The sequence below is a fragment of the Cnephaeus nilssonii genome (assembly GCF_951640355.1).
Source record: "Cnephaeus nilssonii genome assembly, chromosome: 5".
Taxonomy (NCBI): Eukaryota; Metazoa; Chordata; class Mammalia; order Chiroptera; family Vespertilionidae; genus Cnephaeus; species Cnephaeus nilssonii.
In genome coordinates, this window is record NC_137076.1 from 15,375,667 (window position 1) to 15,396,829 (window position 21,163).

Below are 21,163 nucleotides of genomic sequence, written 5' to 3' on the forward strand. Positions count from 1 at the left end.
TTGGCTTTTGTTCCCACTGGGCCTTAGGGTACTTGAAGGCGAGGACTTTGTCTTGTCTGCCCGGCGTCCCCCGGGCAGGGAGCCATAGAAAATGCCAGCTGCCCACCTGGAGCCGGACCCGAACTGTTGTGCCTTTTCATTCTGATTGACCTGAGGTCCACGGCCGCGTTCTCATGTGGGGGCCGGTGCTCCCATCAGCCCGTGGGGTGTAGGCTGCAGGCAGCAGGAAGGCCAGCCCGCCCTCTGCCTCCTCAGGAGAAGGGCAGAGCCGGTGGGAGGCCTTCTGTGCAGGTGTCCAAAGCCCTCCTCTGGGACCCAGACCTGGGGGTCCTGGGAGACGGCGGGGCCGGCTCCCCATCAGCCCACGGCAGGCCTGGCCAGCGGAGGTGCCGGGAGGGGCAGGGGGCAGCCCAGCAGGGGCCCTACAAGTATAACCCGAGTCGGGGGCCATCTGCCTGTCGCCATGGATGAACCAGCTGCCAAGTGGCTCTGCAGGCCTGGGAGAGGGCAGGAGGCCAGAGCCACGCAGGGTCACTCACCCCTTGGCAATCCCCCGTCGGTCTCAGCTCGGAGAGCTGCCCGGGGAGCCTAGCATCGAAGCTGACAGTGCTCACCTGTCCACCTCCCGTAGGAGACACTGGACAGCTGCCCTGAAGCCCACCGGCTCTTCCTGGGAGGGTTTCCTCGAAGGTGCGGGCCTCTGGGCTCCTGCCCAGCACAGACCCTCCCACAAGTGAGCAGGCGCTCGCCCTGAGCAGGACACACGCCTGGGAGAACAGCACCAGCTTGTGCCCCGAGGTCCCCACGGATGCACACCCTCGGGCTGGTCCCACCGGCTGGCCCTTCCCGAGCCGCCTCATGCCAGGAGCCGCGGGCAGTTCTGTCCCCAGAAAACGGGGCCTGCCCGAAGGGAGTGTGGGCGCAGGAGGACCCACAGCCGTGCTGGCTCCCACCCTCAGCCCAGGGGCAGAGGTCAAAGCTGGGTAAGGGGTTGAGACACTGGCTTCTTCCCCCAAAGACGGGCGGTGAGAGGTGCCAGGAAAAGAGGGAGATGACGGAGCAGAGCTGGCAGGGCCTGGCGCCCAGGGCGGATGTGGTGGCACACGCCGCCCTCTGCTGGGCACAAGGGCTCACTGCAGCCGGCAGCAAGCAGGGCTCCTTGGAAGAGACGCAGACACAAGGTCTTGGCAAAGCAAACTTTATTGTGTCCCTGAGGTTGGGGCTCTTCCCTCCAGGTCCTGCTGAATCCGGAGAGTTGGGGTGAGGGGCTCTTGTGTTGCCCCCCCCCCCCAACAGCTCCATCACATTCAGACTCAGGTTGAGGGCCGGGAGGGATATTCCCTGGGCCCACGGTGCATCCCAGGAAGGTCCAAGGTGCACCCCAGGAAGGCCCACTGTGCACGGTGGCCTGGCAGGCCCTCCCCGATCACGGTGGCATGCACTCCTGGCTTCTCATTTCTTGGGCACCGGCTTTTTCCCCTTGGGTGTGTATCTGGCCTATGGAGAGAGGGCAGGGCTCCAGGTCCTGGCGCCGTCCCAGAGACCACCACACGCCCCAGGAGGACCAGCCCTTCTTATGCACTCACCTTGTTCACAGGGCTCTTGCCTTTAAGACTGGATCTGCAATGGGGGGGGGGGGGGGTGTGAGGAGCAGGAGGTGGGTGAGAGAGAGCGAGCTCAGCCTGTGCCCTAGCCCAGCCCTCCCAGTGCCCACTCTGCTGAGCAGGAGGCAGGGGCTGTGCCTGGAATTCTCCTCTCCACCTGCCACCTGCCAGGGGCCACTCTGATCCCCTTTTTATTTATTTTTTTAACAAAGATGCTTTTTCGTAGGCTTCCATCTGCTCTCTTTCTTGTATTTACTACAAACATGTCCTTTTCATTATAAAAGTAATCATGTAGCACAAAATAGCAAATAAAGAACAGAATAAATTACTTATGTTGTTTCCCTCCCACCAACATTAACATTTTGGTGTATTTCCTCCCGGGTTTTTTTTTTCCTCCTAAACATACTAGTATGGGCAATAAAATGAAAACGATTTAATATCCTGCTCTTGTTAGTTCTATCAACACGTCCCGGGTTGCGATCTTCATAGGCACAGGCAGCAGCCACTGGGCAAACGCTCCGCAGTGGAACCCGTGCTGCCGGCCGCACGCAGCACGCTCCGCTCCCACTCGTGGTTCAGTCATCAGCGGGGGGTTCTCAGCGCACACAGTGCTCCCGGTACTCTGGACGGGACCCTTGGACAGGCATTGCCACAAGGGGAATTAGGTCAGATTATAAGCACGGTTTCCTGCTTCTCAAAAAGGTCGTGCCAACCTACTGCGGCAAGACGCCGTGTACCCTGGTACCCATACACAGGCACACGCGTGCGCACACCAGGCACAGATGCCCTTCCTAGCACTGAATGCTTCGCCCAAAGGGTTCGGCCAAGTTAAGAGATGGAAAGAATTACCTGACCGCCTCCTCTCCTTTTTCCACTTTCTTTTTCTGGGAACCAAACACAAGCGTCATTGGATGGTTAGGGTGAGGGCCTGAGCAGACCCCGCTGCGCCCCTGGCAGGCCACCCTGGGCCCCCACCTCCTGCACCCTCAGCCCCGGGGGCCTGGCCAGGGTCCCTTCCCTCACCTTGGCCACGCTGGCCTGCTTCTGGGACGCCAGCCTCTTGCCTTGTTTGATGGGGGAGTCCTCTATGGAAATGTCTTCATCTTCATCATCGTCATCGTCGTCATCTTCTTCCTCTGACTGCTGATCCTCCTCCTCCTCCTCCTCCTCCTCCCAGGAGAGGTCAGGAATGTCTGCACATGGGAGAGGAGAGGTGCCTGGGGGAGTCCCCGCAGGAGTGCACGTGTCTGCCTGCCCACCCTGGGAAGCTCTCCTGGCCTCCCTGACGGAGTGGAGGCGAGAAGATGGGGGGAGAGCGGCCTGGACAGCTCAGAGGGCCCATCAGAGGGTGGTAGAATGAGACAGGAGACAGGGAAGGGCAAGCTGGGCTCTGCCTGGGGGCAGGGAGGGGCGGGGCGGGGGTGGGGGGTAGGATTCACCAGGGAAGGAGTGTGTGAGGGGAGGTGGGGGAAGGGGGGGAGGAACCGGAGCAGCAGCTAAGGACTTCAGGCCTTATCCGCAGGGAAGTGGACGCTGCCGGGGTTTGGGGACAGGAGAGCACCCCGAGGACAGAGGCACAGCTGGACAGAGAAGAGGCCAGTGAGAGGCTATGGCAAGAGTCAACAGCACAGCGACCTGCTGGCCATGTGACTACTACTTCACTTTGAGTTAACATTTAAAAATATGTCTTTTTATTGATTTCAAAGAAGAAGGGAGAGGGAGAGAGAGATGGAAACATCAACGATAAGAGAGAATCATGGATGGGCTGCCTCCTGAGCGCCCCCTTCTGGGGATGGACACCATCCTCGAATCGTGGGAATCTGATGGCGACCTCCTGGCACACAGGCTGACCCTCAAACACTGAGCCACTCTGGCCGGGCTACGCTCACACCGTAAGTGCGTGCCAGTACTGGGCACCATGCGAACTGCCTTTCCTGAACACCCCCTTCATTCCTCACAGCTCCTCTTTGAAGATGAAACCAAGTACACTCCTTCGCTCGTGTTCCAGGCGAGGGGCTGCGGCACGGGGACGGTGAGCGAGGTGAAGACCTGGGGGCAGAACCGTGCCTGTGGCCCTGCCGCCCAGGCTACGGCCACCGTGCTGCCTTTGGGGATTTTCTCGAATCACTCAAGAGCTCCCAGTGTTGGGGTGTTTATGATGTGCTTGGCCCTGTGCACCCTCAGACCTTCCCCAGGTCCGAGCTCAGACTCACCATAGAATTCCTGGCCACTGAGGAACACGGGTCCCGAGCCAGCCCGGAGCTGGAAAGTGACTGGAGGAGAGAGCTCCAGGTCCATCGTGACCTGCAGGCGGAGGGATGTGGGGGCAAGAGCAGAGAAGACAGGGTCGCTCGGGCGCCACCAGGCTGGGGGCTGGCCTCCTGCAGAAACACTCAGCTTAGCCCCCAAACCCCAACCACGGACAGTCGGCCCCTCCACCTTTCTGTCGAGGTGGACTCTGGCGGAGAAGAATGCTGATCTGACCAATTCTTGCTAAGACCACAGGTGAGCTTCCAACCTCAGGGGCAGCTGTTAGCAGAGAAAGCTTACGGCTACAGACTAAACTGTGTCTCCCAAAGTCATACGGTGAAGCCCGAACCCCAATGTGATGGTATCTGGGGATGAGGTCTTTGGGAGGTGATTAGGGTGAGATGGGGTCATGAGAGTCATCATGGGATTAGTGTCCCTTTAAGATAAGACTAAAGAGCTCCCCCCCCACCGCGCCTCCCGCCTCCCCTCGCCCTCCCACCCCCCCATCCCCCCGGCCCAGGTGGGACAGAGGAGGCACCGTGTAGAAGCTGGGAAGAGCCATTCCTAGGACCTGACCATGCTGCACCCTGATCCCACATGGACTCCGCACGGGTCAGATGAGCAAGCAGATACAAATCTGCATGTGCAGTGGGACTTTTGTCTTATAAGTAACGTGGGAATATGCATATGAATAAAGGTTGGAAAAGATTAAAGCGCTAATCATAATTTTCAGTGGGTAGTACTGCATATTTTAAAAAAATATTTTTCCAGACATTCCAAAGTTTCTACCAAGTGGCAGGCCCACAGGCAGCATTGAATCTCCTTTACTCCACACCCATGGAGGAGGTGCCGTTACTTTACAGAGGAAATTGAGGCCGAGAGCGATTCACTTAGAGTTTCTGGTTCAGTCAGGGAGCAAATAAGCAAAACCAAACTCTGCAGCACAAACACCTAGAAAGGCTGGGTGAAATGTAACCCCATGCTCTCTCTGCGTGGCTGAATATAAGAAGAAAGGAGGGTCCCCAGGCATCGGACGTGAGGCAGCCTGTGTGAGACGCTGCTGCAGCAGCTGAAGAAAATACACGTGAGATAACACGCGTGCGCGGACGGGGGCCCACTGTACGGAGGCCAGCACCCTTGAAGGGCTGCATCTCAGTAAAAAGCCCCAGTGTGAGGCTCGAGGGGAGGGGACTAAAGAACCCCAAACCAACAGCTAGGAACTACACACCACCAGAAAAAGGTGACGGGATTAAGAAGCACAAATTGGTAGTCACAAAATAGTCGTGAGGGTGTAAAGTACAGCATAGGGACTAGAGTCAATAATCCTATATAATAAAAGGCTAATATGCAAATCGACTGAACGGCGGAACAACCGGTTGCTATGACACGCACTGACCACCAGGGCGCAGACGCTCAATGCAGGAGCTGCCCCCTGGTGGTCAGTGCACTCCCACAGTAGGAGTGCTGCTCAGCCAGAAGCTGGGCTCACAACTGGCGAGCACAGCGATGGTGGCAGGAGCCTCTCCTGCCACCTCAGTAACACTAAGGATGTCCGACTGCTGGCTTAGGCCTGCTTAGCTGTCAGTCAGGCATCCCCTGAGGGCTCCCAGATTGCAAGAGGGCGCAGGCCGGGCTGAGGGACCCCCTAGTGCACGGATTTCGTGCACTGGGCCTCTAGTGATGTAATAACTACGTATGGTGCCAGGTGGGTACTTGGAATGTCACAGGAACCACTTTGTAAAGTATAGGATTGTCTAACCACTACACGATATAAATTGAAATGAAAAAAAAATCTTAAATATCAACTATAATTAAAAAATAAAATTTAAATTTGAAAAATGGTGTGGCTTGGGCCATTTTGGAGAGTTACTCAATTTTTCTGGGTCTCTCCCAGGTATATAGGAGATATGCATGTTATTAAACTTCAGTTAAAAAAAAAAAGAAAGAAAAGAACAAGAAACTACACACCACCACAGAAAGGCAACAAGAAAATGTTGGCTGGGATAGAGTAATATCCCAGGATGCACCTGTCGCTAGTCTGCAGTCTGGATTTGCCTGGTGCGGACAGCCAAGCTGAGAAACTCACCTAAAATCCCAGGCTTGTGATGTTCCTGGGATAAATGGCAGACGCAAACACAAAACCGCTTTCCATTCTTTTTACACAGAATTTTTTAGAGAAAACAAAACCCTGAAGATAATTCGCCGTCTAAAATTACAAATCAGCCCTGGCCAGTGTGGCTCAGTTGGTTGAGCATCGATTGCCCTCCTGTGCACTGAAAGGTCTGTGGTTGGATTTCGGGTCAGGGCACAGGCCCGGGTTGTGGGTGGATCCCCAGTAGGGGGCATGCAGGAGGCAGACTATCAATGCTTCTGTTTCTCTCCCTCTCCATTCCTCTCTAAAAAAAATAATAAAACATTAAAAAAAAAAAAGAAAGCACCTTCTTTAAAAATAAATAAATAAATTTTCAAGCCATACAAGAAGCAATCCTGCATCAGCAGAAGGAAACAAAATGATTGCACACGAGCACAAGCAGGGGCCTGAGGTAGGAGAATAACAATCCAGACTTCTAGGAAGTAAGGCTGATGGAAACCAAATAAATATAAAAGCAGGAATCAGAAACCTAATGACAATATATTGTGAAAAATAAAAAAAATAACCAAATGCAGTTTCTATACATGAAAAAATATAAGCATTGAAATAAACTGAACAAATGTTTAAAAAGCAGAATAAGCCAGCTGAAGCGAGAAGGTAAACTGGGAAACAGCTGTGAAGAAATTACCCAGAATGCATCACAGAGAGACAGACTAAAAAAGTCTGAAAGAGAAGCTGAGACACAGAGGACAGGACAAGAAGACCCAATATGCATCTAAAGGGCTGGAGAGAATGGAGTCAATATTTAAAGTGAAAACCACCAACCCCTAGCTGGTTTGGCTCAGTGAATAGAGTGTCAGCCTGCAGACTGAAGGGTCCCAGGTTCGATTCCAGTTCTAGGGCACATGCCTGGGTTGCGGGCTCAATCCCCAGTGTGGGGTGTGCAGGAGACAGTCTAAGCAACCATTACGACCGGACCACCAGCCGGTAGCCATTACACGCACTGACCACCAGGGGGAAGATGTTCAATGCAGGAGCTGCCCCCTGGTGGTCAGTGTGCTCCCACAGCTAACCTCTTACAGACAGCCAACCTCCCACAGTCCTTCCCCGTAGCCAGCCAACCTCCTGCAGTGTCCCCCACCCCACCCCACACTAGGAAGCCCCAATCAGGACTGGGTGAGATCGGCCCCGATCGGCCCCAATTGCTGGCCAGGCTGAGGGACCACCAGGCCGAGGGACCCCACCCATGCATGAATTTGTGCACTGGGCCTCTAGTTAGCTTATAAGGAAGATAATTCTGAAAGTTATATGTACCAACAGCACAGTATAAATATACATAAAACTATAGCTTCAGTGATCAAGACAGTGTGAATTTGGGGAGATACCCAGGGATCAGTGGAACAGAAGACCTAGAAATAGACCCACACAAATATGTGCAACTGATTTTTGACAAAGGTGCAAAATCAGTTAAGTGGAGGAAGGACAACTTTTTCAACAAATGGTGCTCGAGCAATTGGACGTCGGAAGGCAAAGAAAATCAACCTTGACCTGAAGCACACAGCATATACAACACCGAACTCAAAATGGATCTCAGACTTAAATGTAAAACATACATGTGAGACTTATAGACAAAAAAATTAGAACATCTTTTTTACCTCAGTCTAGGCAAAGAGTTTTTAGACATAACACCAAAAGTCATAAAAGAAAACATTGATAAAATGGAACTCATCAAAATGAAAAACTTTTGGTCTGTAGCAGCTCATGTGAAGAGGATGAAAAGACAAGTCAGACTGGGGAGAAAATATTTGCGAACCATATATTTAACAAAGGAATCGTGCCAAGAATACTAAAGAATTAGCAAAACTCAACAGCAATACTAAAAAATTAGCAAAACTCCACAGCAATAAAGCAGACAATCCAATTAGAAAATGTGCCAAAGCCATGAACAGACAATTTTCTGAATATTCAGATGGCAAATAAACACATGAAGAAAATGTTTAACCTCATCAGTCACTAGGAAATACAAATTAAAGGCACCATGAGATGTCACTACACTTATTTTAGCAGAATGGCTAAAATAAGAAAAAGTGACAACAAGAAATGTCACTGAGAATGCAGAGACTCTTGACCACTCATGCATTGCTGGTGGAAATGTAAAACGGTACAGTCACTTTAGAAAACAGTGTGGCAGTTTAAGAAACTAAGCATGCAGTTACCATACGACCCAGCAATTGCACTCCTCGGCATTTATTCCAGAGAAATTAAAACCTACGCTTACACAAAAATCTTTACACAAATTATCATAGCAGCTTTATTCATAACTAGAGGCCCGATGCGCGAAGATTCATGCAAGAATGGGCCTTCCTTCCCCTGGCTGCCAGCGCCGCCTTCGCTCTGGCCGGAGCCACCTTTCTGCCATCCCACACTGCCTAGAGGCCTGGAGCAGCTGGGGTGGTGTGGAATGCCTGCGTCGTCACCATGGTGATGACACAAGCGTCCCATCCCACCCCTGGCCGCTCAGCACCTGTGTATGCAAATTAACCCACCATCTTTGTTGGGTTAATTTGCATACCAACTCCTGATCAGCTGGTGGGTGTCATGAAGGTATGGTCAATTTGCATCTTACTCTTTTATTAGTGTAGATAGTTCCAAACTGGAATCCACCCAGTTTTCCCACAGATGAACGATTGAACTGTGATATATCTATACCGTGGAATACTATTCAACAGTAAAAACAAACAAACAAACAAACAAACAAACAAAACACACACAGTCACTTGGGTGAATTTCCAGAGAATTATGCTGAGTGAAAAAGAGTCAGTTCCAGAAAGGTTATATGTGTATGAGTCTATTTCTACAACCAAATTTTAGAAAGTGAAGACAGACTGGTAGTTGCTAGGGTTTGGGAGGGAGGAGGATGATAGGAGGGAGGTGGGTGTAGTACATGAGGGATCCCTATGGTGTCTAAATTGCTTATCTTACTGTGGTGGTGGATATATGAACTTCGGTGATAAAATTGTATAAACAAGAGCTCTAGATTGTATCAGTGTCAATATTCTGGTTTCCATATTATATTATATTATAGTTTTGCAAAATGTTACCATTGGGGAAAAATGGGCGAAATGTACAGTGATCTCTGTATTATTTCTTACAGCTGAAAGTGAATCTATAATTATCTATAAAAATTCAATTAAATCATGAATAAAGCAAACAATAAAATTATAAGAACCCACTGAAAAACCATGATCATAATAGGTAATTTTAACACATTGTTTTTTGGTAATTGATAGATAAGGGAGACAAAAAATTATATAGATTTGAACAAAATTAATAAACTTGATTTAATGGACTCACATAGAATCCTATAAAGCTATCATACAGTAGGCCACAACTCAAGGCTCATCAAATACCAAAGGATTGATATTTATAAGGACCACATTTTCTGTTGCAATTACATAGAGAAGAAGAGTGATAACTCAACCTGCAAATTGAGGGATGCAGCTAAAGACATCCTTAGAGGGAAATTTATAGTAGTCAAAGTAAATAAAATAAAACTTATTTGGAAAAAAAATAAGCTAGAACATGAGTGGGCTAAGTATCTAAATGAGGAAGTAAAAAAAAAAAATAAGGAACAGACATAGCAGTACAATTTATAATAGCTAAAATCTGGAAACAGCCCAAGTGCCCATCAGTAAATGAGTGGATAAAAAAGCGGTGGTACGTTTATACCATGGAATACTATGCAGCAGTAAAAAAGAAGGATCTCTTACCCTTTGAGACAGCATGGAGGGACCTGGAGAGTATCATGTTAAGTGAAATAAGAGTCAGAGAAAGACAAATATCACATGATCTCACTCATGTGATCTAAGTAATAAAGTAAACTGATGAACAGAATAGATCCAGAGACATGGAACAGAGTAAGGAACCTCAGAGGGAAGGTGGGGAAGGGTGGGTGGGAAGGCAGTAATCAACCAAGGACCTTATATGCATATATGCATATATGCATAACCCATGGACACAGACAATGGGGTGGTGAAGGTGGGGGTGAATGGGGGGAAAATGGGACATATATTATACTTTCAACAATAATTTTTTAAAAAGAGAAAGAGGTCAGAAAATATCAGATAACAAGAGAAATTAATAAAATAGAAAATAAGGAAGTAATAGGAACATCGATGAAACCAAAAGCTAGTTCTTTGTGGGGAAAAATAGACTAACTCCAGTGACTGAAATTAAGGGAGCAGGGGAAAGAAAAGATGATAAACAATACTGGGAATTCAAAACAGAGAGATATAATAGCAGACATAGTTGTGATTAACAATATTCTCAGCAAATAACATAAAACAATATTTTGAAAAAAATAAGTGATCAAATGACTCAGAGGAGACATTTGATTTAGGCCAAGTAAGAAACAGGGACTGAATTTACTTTCCAACTTGAAATGACTAAAAAAGTCCAAACAGCCCTAGCCGGTTTGGCTCAGTGGATGGAGTGTCGGCCTTCGGACTGCAGCGTCCCGGGTTCAATTCCGGCCAAGGGCACATGCCCAGGTTGTGGGCTCGATCCCCAGTAGGAGGTGTGCAGGAGGCAGCTGATCAGTGATTCTCTCTCATCATTGATGTTTCTATCTCTCTATTCCTCTCTGACATCAATAAAGAAATATATATTTTTTAAAAATCCAGCCCTAACTGGTTTGGTTCAGTGGATAGAGCTTCAACCTACAGACTGAAGGGTCCCAGGTTCGATTCCGGTCAAGGACATGCACCTTGGTTGCGGGCACATCCCCAGTAGGGAGTGTGCAGGAGGCAGCTGGTCGATGTTTCTCTCTCATCGATGTTTCTAACTCTCTATCCCTCTCCCTCTTCCTTCCTCTCTGTAAAAAAAAATCAATAAAATATATATTTTTAAAAATCCAAACTTAGTAGAGGAAAAATGGCTCTCAAATCATTAGACATTAGTCAAGGAAGATTCCCTGAGAGATGGGCACAAACGAGATGAGACCTATGGTTGTCCAAATTCCTTCCTGGTCAGTGCAGGGACGGGGGACACAGGCCGAGCCCAGTGAGCTCCCTGAAATGAGAAAATGGAAGTGGGATCCCAGGGAAGCCAAGGCACCCAGGGTTCCCGGAGGAGAATGCAGGAGGAGGGAGCTGCAAAGACAGAACGCCGGTGACTCCGGGGACCTGGAGAAAACCCCCCCTGGAGCATTCAGGCCAGAGGCGATCAGCACCTGCCTGTGAGGACACCACGCGAGGCTGGGGGGAGAGTTCGCACAGAGTCCGAGAGGGAGCCCGTTTCTAACAGCTGGAGTGGGACATCACATAACTGCTGGGCCACCTGCTGGGCACTGAGAAGGGTCTTGCCCCAGTAGTGGGTATGTGGGGGAATTAACCAAACTACACACAGCTTCAGTCCCACCAAACAAAGCTTAAAAACAAGGCACAAAAGAATCAAATGGCATTTAAGTAACCTGACTGCATCCCAGAATAAAAACTACAGGTAAAATTCAACAAGGTAGAATTCGTGTCCAGCATCCAATTAAAATTTACCAGACACACAAAGAACCAGGAAGCCACCACTCATAATGAAGAAAAAAAAATTCAATCAAAATGATGCAAATGGTAGAATTAATAGACAGTAAGATTAAAATGAGTGTAATGACTGTAGTCCGTATGTTTAAGAAACTACAGGTAGACAAGTTAGTCATGGGGATGTGAGGTACAGCATAAGGAATATAGTCAATAATATTTAATGACTGTGTCTGGTGCCAGGTGGGTACTTGAAAGATCAGGGGGATTACTTTGTAAAGGATATGATTGTATAACCACTAGGCATACACCTGAAACTCATATAAAATAATGTTGAACGTAAACTGTAATTGAAAAATAAAATTAAGAGAAATGAGAGGTAAGAGTGAAAATCAATGAGACATGAAAGACTCAAATAAAATTTGTAGAGTTGAAAACTACAATATCTGAAGTGAAAATACACGGATGAGGTTAACAGCATATTAGATACTACAGAAGCAGTAATGATACATAGACTATTCAAAATGAAATACACTGAGGAAAAACACTTTTAGAAAAATGAACCGTACCAACAGACTTTGGGACAATTTTAAGGAGCCAACTATATATGTAATTGGATTCCCCAAATGAGATGTTGAGAGAAGGGGGGAGCAGGAAAAATATTTGAAGAAATCACGGGCAAAAACTTTCCAAATATGGTGAAAACAATAAGCCTCCATATCAAAGAAGCTCAATGAACCTCAAGGCATTTCATAATCAAATTGCTCAAAACTGACAATAAGGATAAAAATCTTAAAAGTAGCCAGAGGTAAAAAGACATTACATACAGAGCAGTAAAGACAAAGATGCTAATAGATTTCTGCCAATTATGCAAGCTATGTTTGGAGGAATCTAGCAATGTTTCTCAAATGTTGAAAGTTAAAACACTCAACCTGGCCAGTTTGGCTCAGTGGATAGAGCGTCAGCCTGTAGACTGAAGGGTAAATGCCCGGGTTGCTGGCTCAATCCCCAGTAGGGGGCGTGCAGGAGGCAGCTGATCAATGATTCTCTCTCATCATTGATGTTTCTATCTCTCTCTCTCCCTCTCGCTTCCTCTCTGAAATCAATAAAAATAAAAGTCAGCTGAGAATTAAAAAAAAAAGTCAAGTGAAATAAGGACTTTTCAGATATACAAAAGCTGAAAGAATTCATCACAAGCAGGCCTGCATTACAAGAGATGTTTAAGTCCTTCAAGCAGAAGAAAAATGATATCAAATGGAAACTTGAATTTACACAAAGGAATGAAGAATACTAGAAATAGTAAATATGTAAATGTTTTACTCTAATTCCTAATCTCTTTAAAATATAGACTGTTTAAAGCAAAGACAATAACATTGTAGTGAGGGATTTATAGCACATGTAGAAGCAAGAGTTATTACAATAGTACAAAGAAAGAGAAGTGAGAAAAAAGTACGCTGTAGTAAGAGACGCATCATACACAAAGTGGTACAATAGTATTTTAATTAAGTAAAAAATGCATATTGTAAACTCTAGAGCAACCACTAAAAAATAACAAGGCGATAAGGTATGAGCCAACAGGAGAAATGAAAATGTAATCATAAAAAACAGTTAATCCAAAAGAAGGCCAGAAAAGAGGAAAAATGGAGCACAGGTGGAACAAATAGAAAAACTATAGCAAGATGATAGATTTAAACCAAATTTAGTTGATAATTACAGTAAATATTAATCATTTAAATACTCAAATTAAAAGGCAGAGTTTATCACTTTGGATAAAAAAGTAAGAATTACATGGTATCTAGAAGAAATCTACTTTATACATAAAGATACAGAGGTTAAAAGTAAAATGACAACAAAATAATAAAACAGGAAAAAAGCCCTGGCCAGTGTGGCTCAGTTGATTGAGCATTGTCCCATGCACCAAAAGGTTGCTGGTTTGATTCCCAGTCAGGGCACATGCCTGGGTTGTGGACTTGATCCCCAGTATCGGGTGTGCAGGAAGCAGCCGATCGGATTGATTGATGTTTTGTTTTGTGATTTTTTTTCTCCCTCTCCTTTTGCCTCTCTTTAAAATCAATAAAAACTTATTTCTTAAAAAAAAACCACAGGAAAAATACCACAGAAACACGAATGAAAAGAGAGGTAGATTGACTATATTAATCAGATTAAGTGGACGTCACAAAAACTACCAGGGATAAAGAGGGGCATTTCATAATGATGAAGGGCTCAATTAACCAAGAGAATGTAGCAACCTTAGAAGTATATGTGCCCAATAAGAGCTTCAAAATACATGAAGTAAAAACTAGCAACTGAAAAGAGAAATAGACAAACTGCAATTATTGTTGAAGACTTCAACATTCTCCTTCAGTAATTAATAGATCAACTAGACAGATAATAAGACTAGAGAAGACTCCAACAAAACAACCAACCAACTCGATATAATTGACATTTATAGAGCAACACACCCAACAAAATGAGAACACACCTCCTTCAAGTGTAAATGAAATATTCACCAAGATAACACACTCTGGGTCATAAAACAAGTCACAGCGCAAGTTAGACTGAAATCATATAGAGCATGCTCTCAGACATGATGGAATTAAACTAGAAATCAATGAAAGAGTCTTAGAAAATCCCTATTATTCGGAAAATTTTAAATATACATACTTCTAAATACCCTAGGGGCTGAAGAAGGAAAACTATACAATAATTTCAACTGAATGAAAAGGAAAACCATACTTGACAAAACGTGTGGGATGAATAAAGACCTGAATAGATAGCTCTCCAAAAAAGATAAACAAATGACCAATAAGCACATGAAGAGATGCACAGCATCATTAGTCATCAGGGAAATGCAAATTAAAACCACACGGAGCTACCAGGTCACACCCACTGAGATGACTAATCAAGATTACAGACAATAACAAGTGCTGGGGAGGATGTTGGAATCCTCGTACATTGTCAGTAGGATTGTACACAGTGTGATTATTTTGAGAAACAATCTGGTAGTTCCTCAAAATGTTATACATAAAACTACCACATAGGACCCAGCAATTGCACTCCAGGTATATGCTCAAGAGAGATGAAGGCATATGCTCATTAACAACTCTGCACATGAATGTTCGTAACAACACTCAGAGTAGCCAAAAAGTTGAGGCAATCCGCCGAAACCGGTTTGGCTCAGTGGATAGAGCGTCGGCCTGCGGACTCAAGGGTCCCAGGTTCGATTCTGGTCAAGGGCATGTACCTTGGTTGCGGGCATGTCCCCAGTAGGGGTTGTGCAAGAGGCAGCTGATCGATGTTTCTAACTCTCTATCCCTCTCTCTTCCTCTCTGTAAAAAATCAATAAAATATATTAAAAAAAAAAAAGTTGAGGCAATCCAGTGTCCATCATCCGCTGAAAGGATAAGTGAAAGGTGCTATATCCATGCAATGAATAGTCTTGGACAACAAAAAGAAATGAAGCACGAATACGTGCTACAACGTGGATGAGCCTTAAAAGCAGTATGCCAGGGGAGAAGAGCTGGTCATAACAGACCATACATCTTATAATTTCGTTTATATGAACTGTCCAGAACCGGCAGAGAGACAGAAAGTAGTGGTTAGTGCTGCATGTGATTTTTGAAAGAAGTCCTATTCTGAAATTTATATGGAAATGCTAAGCACCTATAATTGTCAACACAATTTTGGAAAAGAAGAAGAAAGTTGGAAGATTAATATAGTCAATTTACCTTATTTTAAGACTTATTATAAAATTACAATAATTAAATCATTCTATTATTGAAAACAGGGTAAACATATAAAGCAATGAAACAGAACAGAGATTAGAAATATATGCAGTCATATGCAGTCAATTGATTTTTGACAAAAATGCTAAAATAGTCTTTTCAAAAAATGGTACTAGAACAATGGATGTCATTTTGGGGGGTGGGGGGGAGTTCCTTTATCCTTATTTCATACCGTACCAAAAAAATGATCTTGAAATGGATCATAGACTTAGATATAAAAACTAAAACAATAGCACTTCTAGAGGAAAACATTTGTGACCTTAGGTAATGATTTCTTAGGATACCAAAAGGATGAACCATAAGAGAAAAAAAGTTAGATTGGACTATCAAAATTAAAAACTTGTGCTTTTCAAAATACACTATTACAGCCCAGCCAGTGTGGCTCAGTGGTTGAGCATCAACCTATGAACCAGGAGGTCATGGTTTGATTCCCCGTCAGGGCACATGCCCAGGGTTGCGGGCTCGATCCCCAGTGTGGGAGGCAGCCAATCAATGATTCTCTCTCATTATTGATGTTTCTATCTCTCCCTCCCTCTCCTTTCCTCTCTGAAATCAATAAAAATATATTTAAAAAAACAAAACCAAAACCAAAAAACACTATTACAAAGATGAAAAGGAAAGCCATGCACTAGGAGAAAATATTTGAAATATTTTTTATAAATCTCTTGTCTCCAAAATATATAAAGAACTCCTACAACTCAATAAGAATAACTCAATTTAAACATTGGCAAAACAATTAACAATTGAATCTAAAAATCAAAATAAATGAAGGAGTCTAATGAACAAAATAAACTGATCAATAAAATAGAACCAGAGGCATGGGAACATGGAACAGACTGAAGAATCTCAGAGGGAAGGGGACAAGGGGGGTGGGGCAGGAAGAGATTAACCAAAGAACTTATAAGCATACTAGAGGCCTGGTGTACGAAATTCATGCACTGGGGGGTGGGGGGTCCCTCATCCCGGCCTGTGCCCTCTCGCAGTCCGGAGCCCTTGGAGGATGTCCTACTGATGGCTTAGGCCCGCTCCCCCGCCACTGCGCTTGCCAGCCTTGAGCCCGGCTTCTGGCTGAGCGGTGCTCGCCCTGTGGGAGCGCACTAACCACCAGGGGGCAGCTCCTGCATTGAGCACCTGTCCCCTGGTGGTCAGTGCGCATCATAGCAACTGGTTGTTCTGCCATCAGGCTGAAACTGGCTCTCCAACATCCCCCGAGGGGTCCTGGATTGTGAGAGGGTGCAGGCCAGGCCAAGGGACCCCACCGGTGCATGATCAAGGCCGGGGAGGGATGTGGGAGATTGGCCAGCTGGGGAGGGACCATGGGAGGGTTCCAGGGCGTGTCCAGCCCATCTCACTCAGTCCCGATCGGCCGGACCCAGCAGCAAGCTAACCTATTGGTTGGAGCATCTGCCCCCTGGTAGTCAGTGCACATCACAGAGAGTGGTTGAGTGGCCTTAGCGTATCATTAGCATATTACACTTTGATTGGTTGAATGGCTGACTGGACGACCAGACACTTAGCACATTAGGCTTTTATTATATAGGATATGCATTACCTGTGGACACGACAATAGGGTGGTAAAGGCCTGGGGTGGGGCAGGAACCAGGTGGAAGGGGATAATGGGGGGGGGGGAGGGGTGGAAATCTGTAAGATATACAAATGACCAAAAGACATTTAAAAAATGATCAATATTGCCCTGGCTGGTATGGCTCAGTTAGTTGGCCATCATACTGTGCACTGAAAAGTTGCTTGTTCGAATCCCAGTCAGGGCACATACCTAAGTTGCAGGTTTCATCCCCAGCTGGGGTACGTGTGGGAGGCAGCCGATCAATGTTTCTCTCTCACATCGATGACTCTCTCTCTCTCTCTCTCTCTCTCTCTCTCTCTCTCTCTCTCTCTCTCTCTCTTCCTCTTCCCAACCCCCTGCAAAAAGAAAACATATTTTAAAAAATGATCAACATCACCAGTTATTAAGAAAATCAAAATCACAATGAGATGCCACTATCTAGGTACTGAATAGCTAAAATTAAGATTGACGTGCATTAGTGAGGATGGAGAGGACTGTAATTCTCACACATTGCTGGTAGGAATGTAATTTGGAAAATAGTTTGGCAGTTTTGTACAAAGTTTAACACACATTTGCTACATGATACAGCAATTCCACTCCTAGGTATTTACTCAAGAAGAATGAGGAAATATGTCCATGCAAATACCTACACTTAAATTCATAATAGTATAAAATTGAAAACTACCCAAATGTGCATTAATAAGTGAATGAATAAACAATATATATATATATATATATATATGCATATTTTCATAGATTGGAATATTACTCAGATATAAAAAAGGAGCACATTGTTATCTGATCAACAACATGGATAAACCTCAAAAGCATTATGCTAGGTGGAAAAAGCTGGGCACAAGAGACTATGCATTGCAAGCTTCCATTTAAATGAAATTCTGGAAAAGGTAAAACTATAGTGACAGAAAGTAGATCAATGGTCTCAGAGGCAGAGGTAGGTGGAAAGGATTGACTGCAAAGAGGCTTAAATGCGGTGGTGGTTACACAAGTATAAACATTTGTCAAATGCATCAAGCTGTACATTTACCATTGGTGAGTCTTGTTCTAAATCACATCTCAATAAAGCTGGTAAAAAACGGACTCAAAGAAGTAACCCGGCTGATGTGGCTCAGAGGTTGAGTGTCGACCTATGAACCAGGAGGTCACAGTTCAATTCCTGGTCAGGGCTCATGCCCGGATTGTAGGCTCAATCCCCAGTAGGGGGCGTGCAGGAGGCAGCCAATCAATGATTCTCATCATTGATGTTTCTATCTCTCTCGCCCTCTCTGAAATCAATAAAAGTATATTAAAAACAAGAAATAGAAACATCTGAGTAGATCATAAACTTAAATAAATCACAGTAACTTAAAAACAAACCAGTCTCACATAGTTCATTTGCTTATTCACTCACTCCTTCACTACAGATCGAGTTCCTACGGTGCACCAGGCACTGTTAGACAGGCAGTGTGGATAAGGCAGCAGACAAAACAGGCCAAGTCCTTGCTCTCCTGGAGGTGATGGTTAGGGAGGAAGAACGCACACATGAAGACTGATGCCAGTGGTGGGTCCTATGGGGGGGAAAGGGAGGGTGGGCTGGGAAGCCGAGGGGATGCTATTGTGGTCAGGAAAGACCTCTGCGATGAGATGCCATTTGAAGAAAGACCAGATGGAAGTGGGGGACAGGCGTAGCTCTGGCCCCGGGAACAATAAATGCTAGGACTCCGAGGAGGGGTATTTGGGAGTTTTCAAGGTGTAGTCAGTGAAGCTAGTGTGGCTTCAGCAGGATCAGGGAGGGGAGAGCAGCGAAAGTGGAGGCCAGAGAGGGTGCTGAGGGCCAGAACATAAACGACCTTGGATCTCATTCTCAATGAAATGGTTAGCCAATGACCTAAGCAGAGAAGCAACACAGCCTGACTTCGTTTAAGAGAATCTCGCCGGCAGCCGTGTACAGAATAGACCAGAGGCTGGGAAACTTCCAGAAAGGGCTATAGATGGTAAATCTTTTAGTTTGTAAACCCTATAGTCTGTGGAGAATACTCAACCCTGCTGTTACTGCATGAAAACAGCCATGGATAATATGTAAGAGAAGGAGGATAGCTGTGTTTCAATAAAACTTGACAAAAACAGGCAGTGGGCTGGATTTAACCTTGTAGTTTGTCCACCCCTGGACCAGACTATAGGGGACCAAGGGCTAAGGCAGGGAGACCAGTGAGGAGTCCCTGCAATAAACCTGAGCGAGAAGTGATGGTCCCCTGGACCAGGTGTAGCAGGGAGGTGAGATGTGGTCAGATCGGGGAAGGTGGGGCCAACAGGATTTGCTGGTGGGTCAGACTGGGGGTGTTGCAGAGGGAGGCTCTGTCCTGCCTGAGGAACTATGCCCAGGAAGAGGATCCGGTTGGGTAGGGAAAGAAATTATAGGTAAAAATCAAGAATTTGGATTTAGATTTGTTACGTTTGGGATATCTCTTAGATATCTCCTAAATATATTCAGAGTTGAGTTTACACAAAAAAATTTCAGAGTATTCACTTTGTATAGATGGTCTTTAAAACCATGGGAACGAATGAGATCTAGGGCGATCTCAGAGGGAGGGAAAAAAAGGGGTTTGAGGACAGTCTTATAAGGTTAGTCTCCCAGATTTTCAAGGACAGATCATCCTAGTCTGATATTCACTGTCCCCCCACACAGAAGAGCACACTCCACGCTTAGGTCATGAGGCCAGCAGGCCTTGATACCCAGATAAGGAATTTATAGGCCAACCTCACTTAGGAGTATATACGTTTTTTTAAAAAAGTCTTACTATATTATCAAAGCAAATCTAGCAGTTTATAATACGATCAAATTGTTTATCAAGCAGTTTATAATATGATCAAATTGGAATGCAAAGTTGGCTGAATGTTATTCTATTAATATAACTTACCACTCAACAGATTAAAGAAAAGAACCTAAGATCATTTGAATAGAAGTGTTTGATAACCACTCTTGATTAAAAAGAAGAAAACCTAATTTTAAACGCAGAGCAGGACGGGATGGGGACTTCCCGAAGCTGACAAAACGTGTCTACCAAACCTGTCATACTTAATGGAGAAGCGTTAGAAGCATTTCTTTAGAAAGAAATCAAGGGCATCTACCATTATCGCTTTCTCTGATACGATACTGGAGGCCCTAACCAGTGTAGTAGGATTTTAAAAAGGGACACAAACACTGCCATTATTCACAATGATGTTTTGCATAGAAAACACAAGATAAATTGTTAGAAATAAGAGAATTTCTGGATACACAATCAATATGCAAGTCATCAACAGTGTCCTGACACCATCAGTAAACAGTTAAAATACGTGATTTAGAAGAGAAGCTATTTAACCACCACCCCGCAGCTAGTAAAGGGCGGGCTGGGATGGGGCCGGGATGAGTTCAGGCTGTTAGTCATGGGCCATATGCCCTCTCTAGCATGGCTACGCTGTGGCAGGATGCCCACCCGCGGAGTGAGCTGAGCAGCAGAGTCCCGGGCCTGCCGGCAAGGCTCACCGTGGGCAGGACAGAGGCCTGCAGCGAGGCGATGGTGATGGGCTTGGTCCTCTTCTCCTCCTGGCTTGCTGGGGGCAGGATCTCCACGAGGTTCATCTCCCCTTTGACTTTCTCCCCCAGGCAAATCTGAGAGGGCGGACCACAGTCCCCCGAGGGCAGAGGAGGGAAACCTTGATGCATCTGTAGGGATCAGACTCCCCGCTCCTCTCTAGTAGTTTGAGTCCCTCCTCCCCGCCTTGGGGTTGGGGGGGGGGGGGCACCCACCGTATTGAGCAACACCTTACAGTCCTTCCCCTCCTTCTGCGGTTTGAAGGTCCAGGTCCGCTTCTCCTGGTTTAACTCACAGCCTGGAAGAGAGAGGCAGGGAGTGGGGGGCCCTGGCCTCCAGGCATCCTCACCCGGCGGACGCGCCAGCATCCCGTGCGCACTCACCCCAAAGCATGGCTGTCCCGGCCTTGTCGGGGGTGCTGGTGCGGCTGCGGTTCATGGCGCCGGGGGAGCCGGCGGTGCGCTGCGGTGAGGCCCGCCCAGGGCAGCCCGGAGAGCGGCCAGGACCCAGCCACCCGCCGCCCGCCCCGCACGCAGGGGAAGTGCGCGTCGTGCGCTCCGGGCCCCCTCGCCCGGCCCGGCTGGCCTCGCTGTGGCTGCTTGGCGGCGCGCGGCGCCCCGGGCCCGTCCTCGGAGCGCTCCCTCGGGGCTCTTACGCCGGCCGAATCCCGCCTCGCCGGCTGCCCCCCCAGCTGTTATGAGGCCTGCGGAGGGCACGGATGGTGTCTCATCAGCCCTAAAGGGAGGCCCTTCTCCCCGCCCCTGCGTC

At 46.5% G+C, this 21,163-nt stretch overlaps 1 protein-coding gene across 1 annotated transcript; it reads right to left on the minus strand.

Annotated features, from left to right (window-relative positions):
- Nucleotides 1-1,452: 1,452 nt before the first annotated feature.
- On the minus strand, nucleotides 1,453-20,833 carry NPM2 (nucleophosmin/nucleoplasmin 2; the record flags this gene model as incomplete). The annotated part of the gene is made up of 8 exons (XM_079772736.1): nucleotides 1,453-1,497; nucleotides 1,587-1,620; nucleotides 2,454-2,488; nucleotides 2,628-2,797; nucleotides 3,818-3,908; nucleotides 20,347-20,472; nucleotides 20,611-20,693; nucleotides 20,779-20,833. 8 exons carry the CDS (start codon nucleotides 20,831-20,833, stop codon nucleotides 1,453-1,455), a joined length of 639 nt encoding a protein of 212 aa, XP_079628862.1.
- Nucleotides 20,834-21,163: the final 330 nt, after the last annotated feature.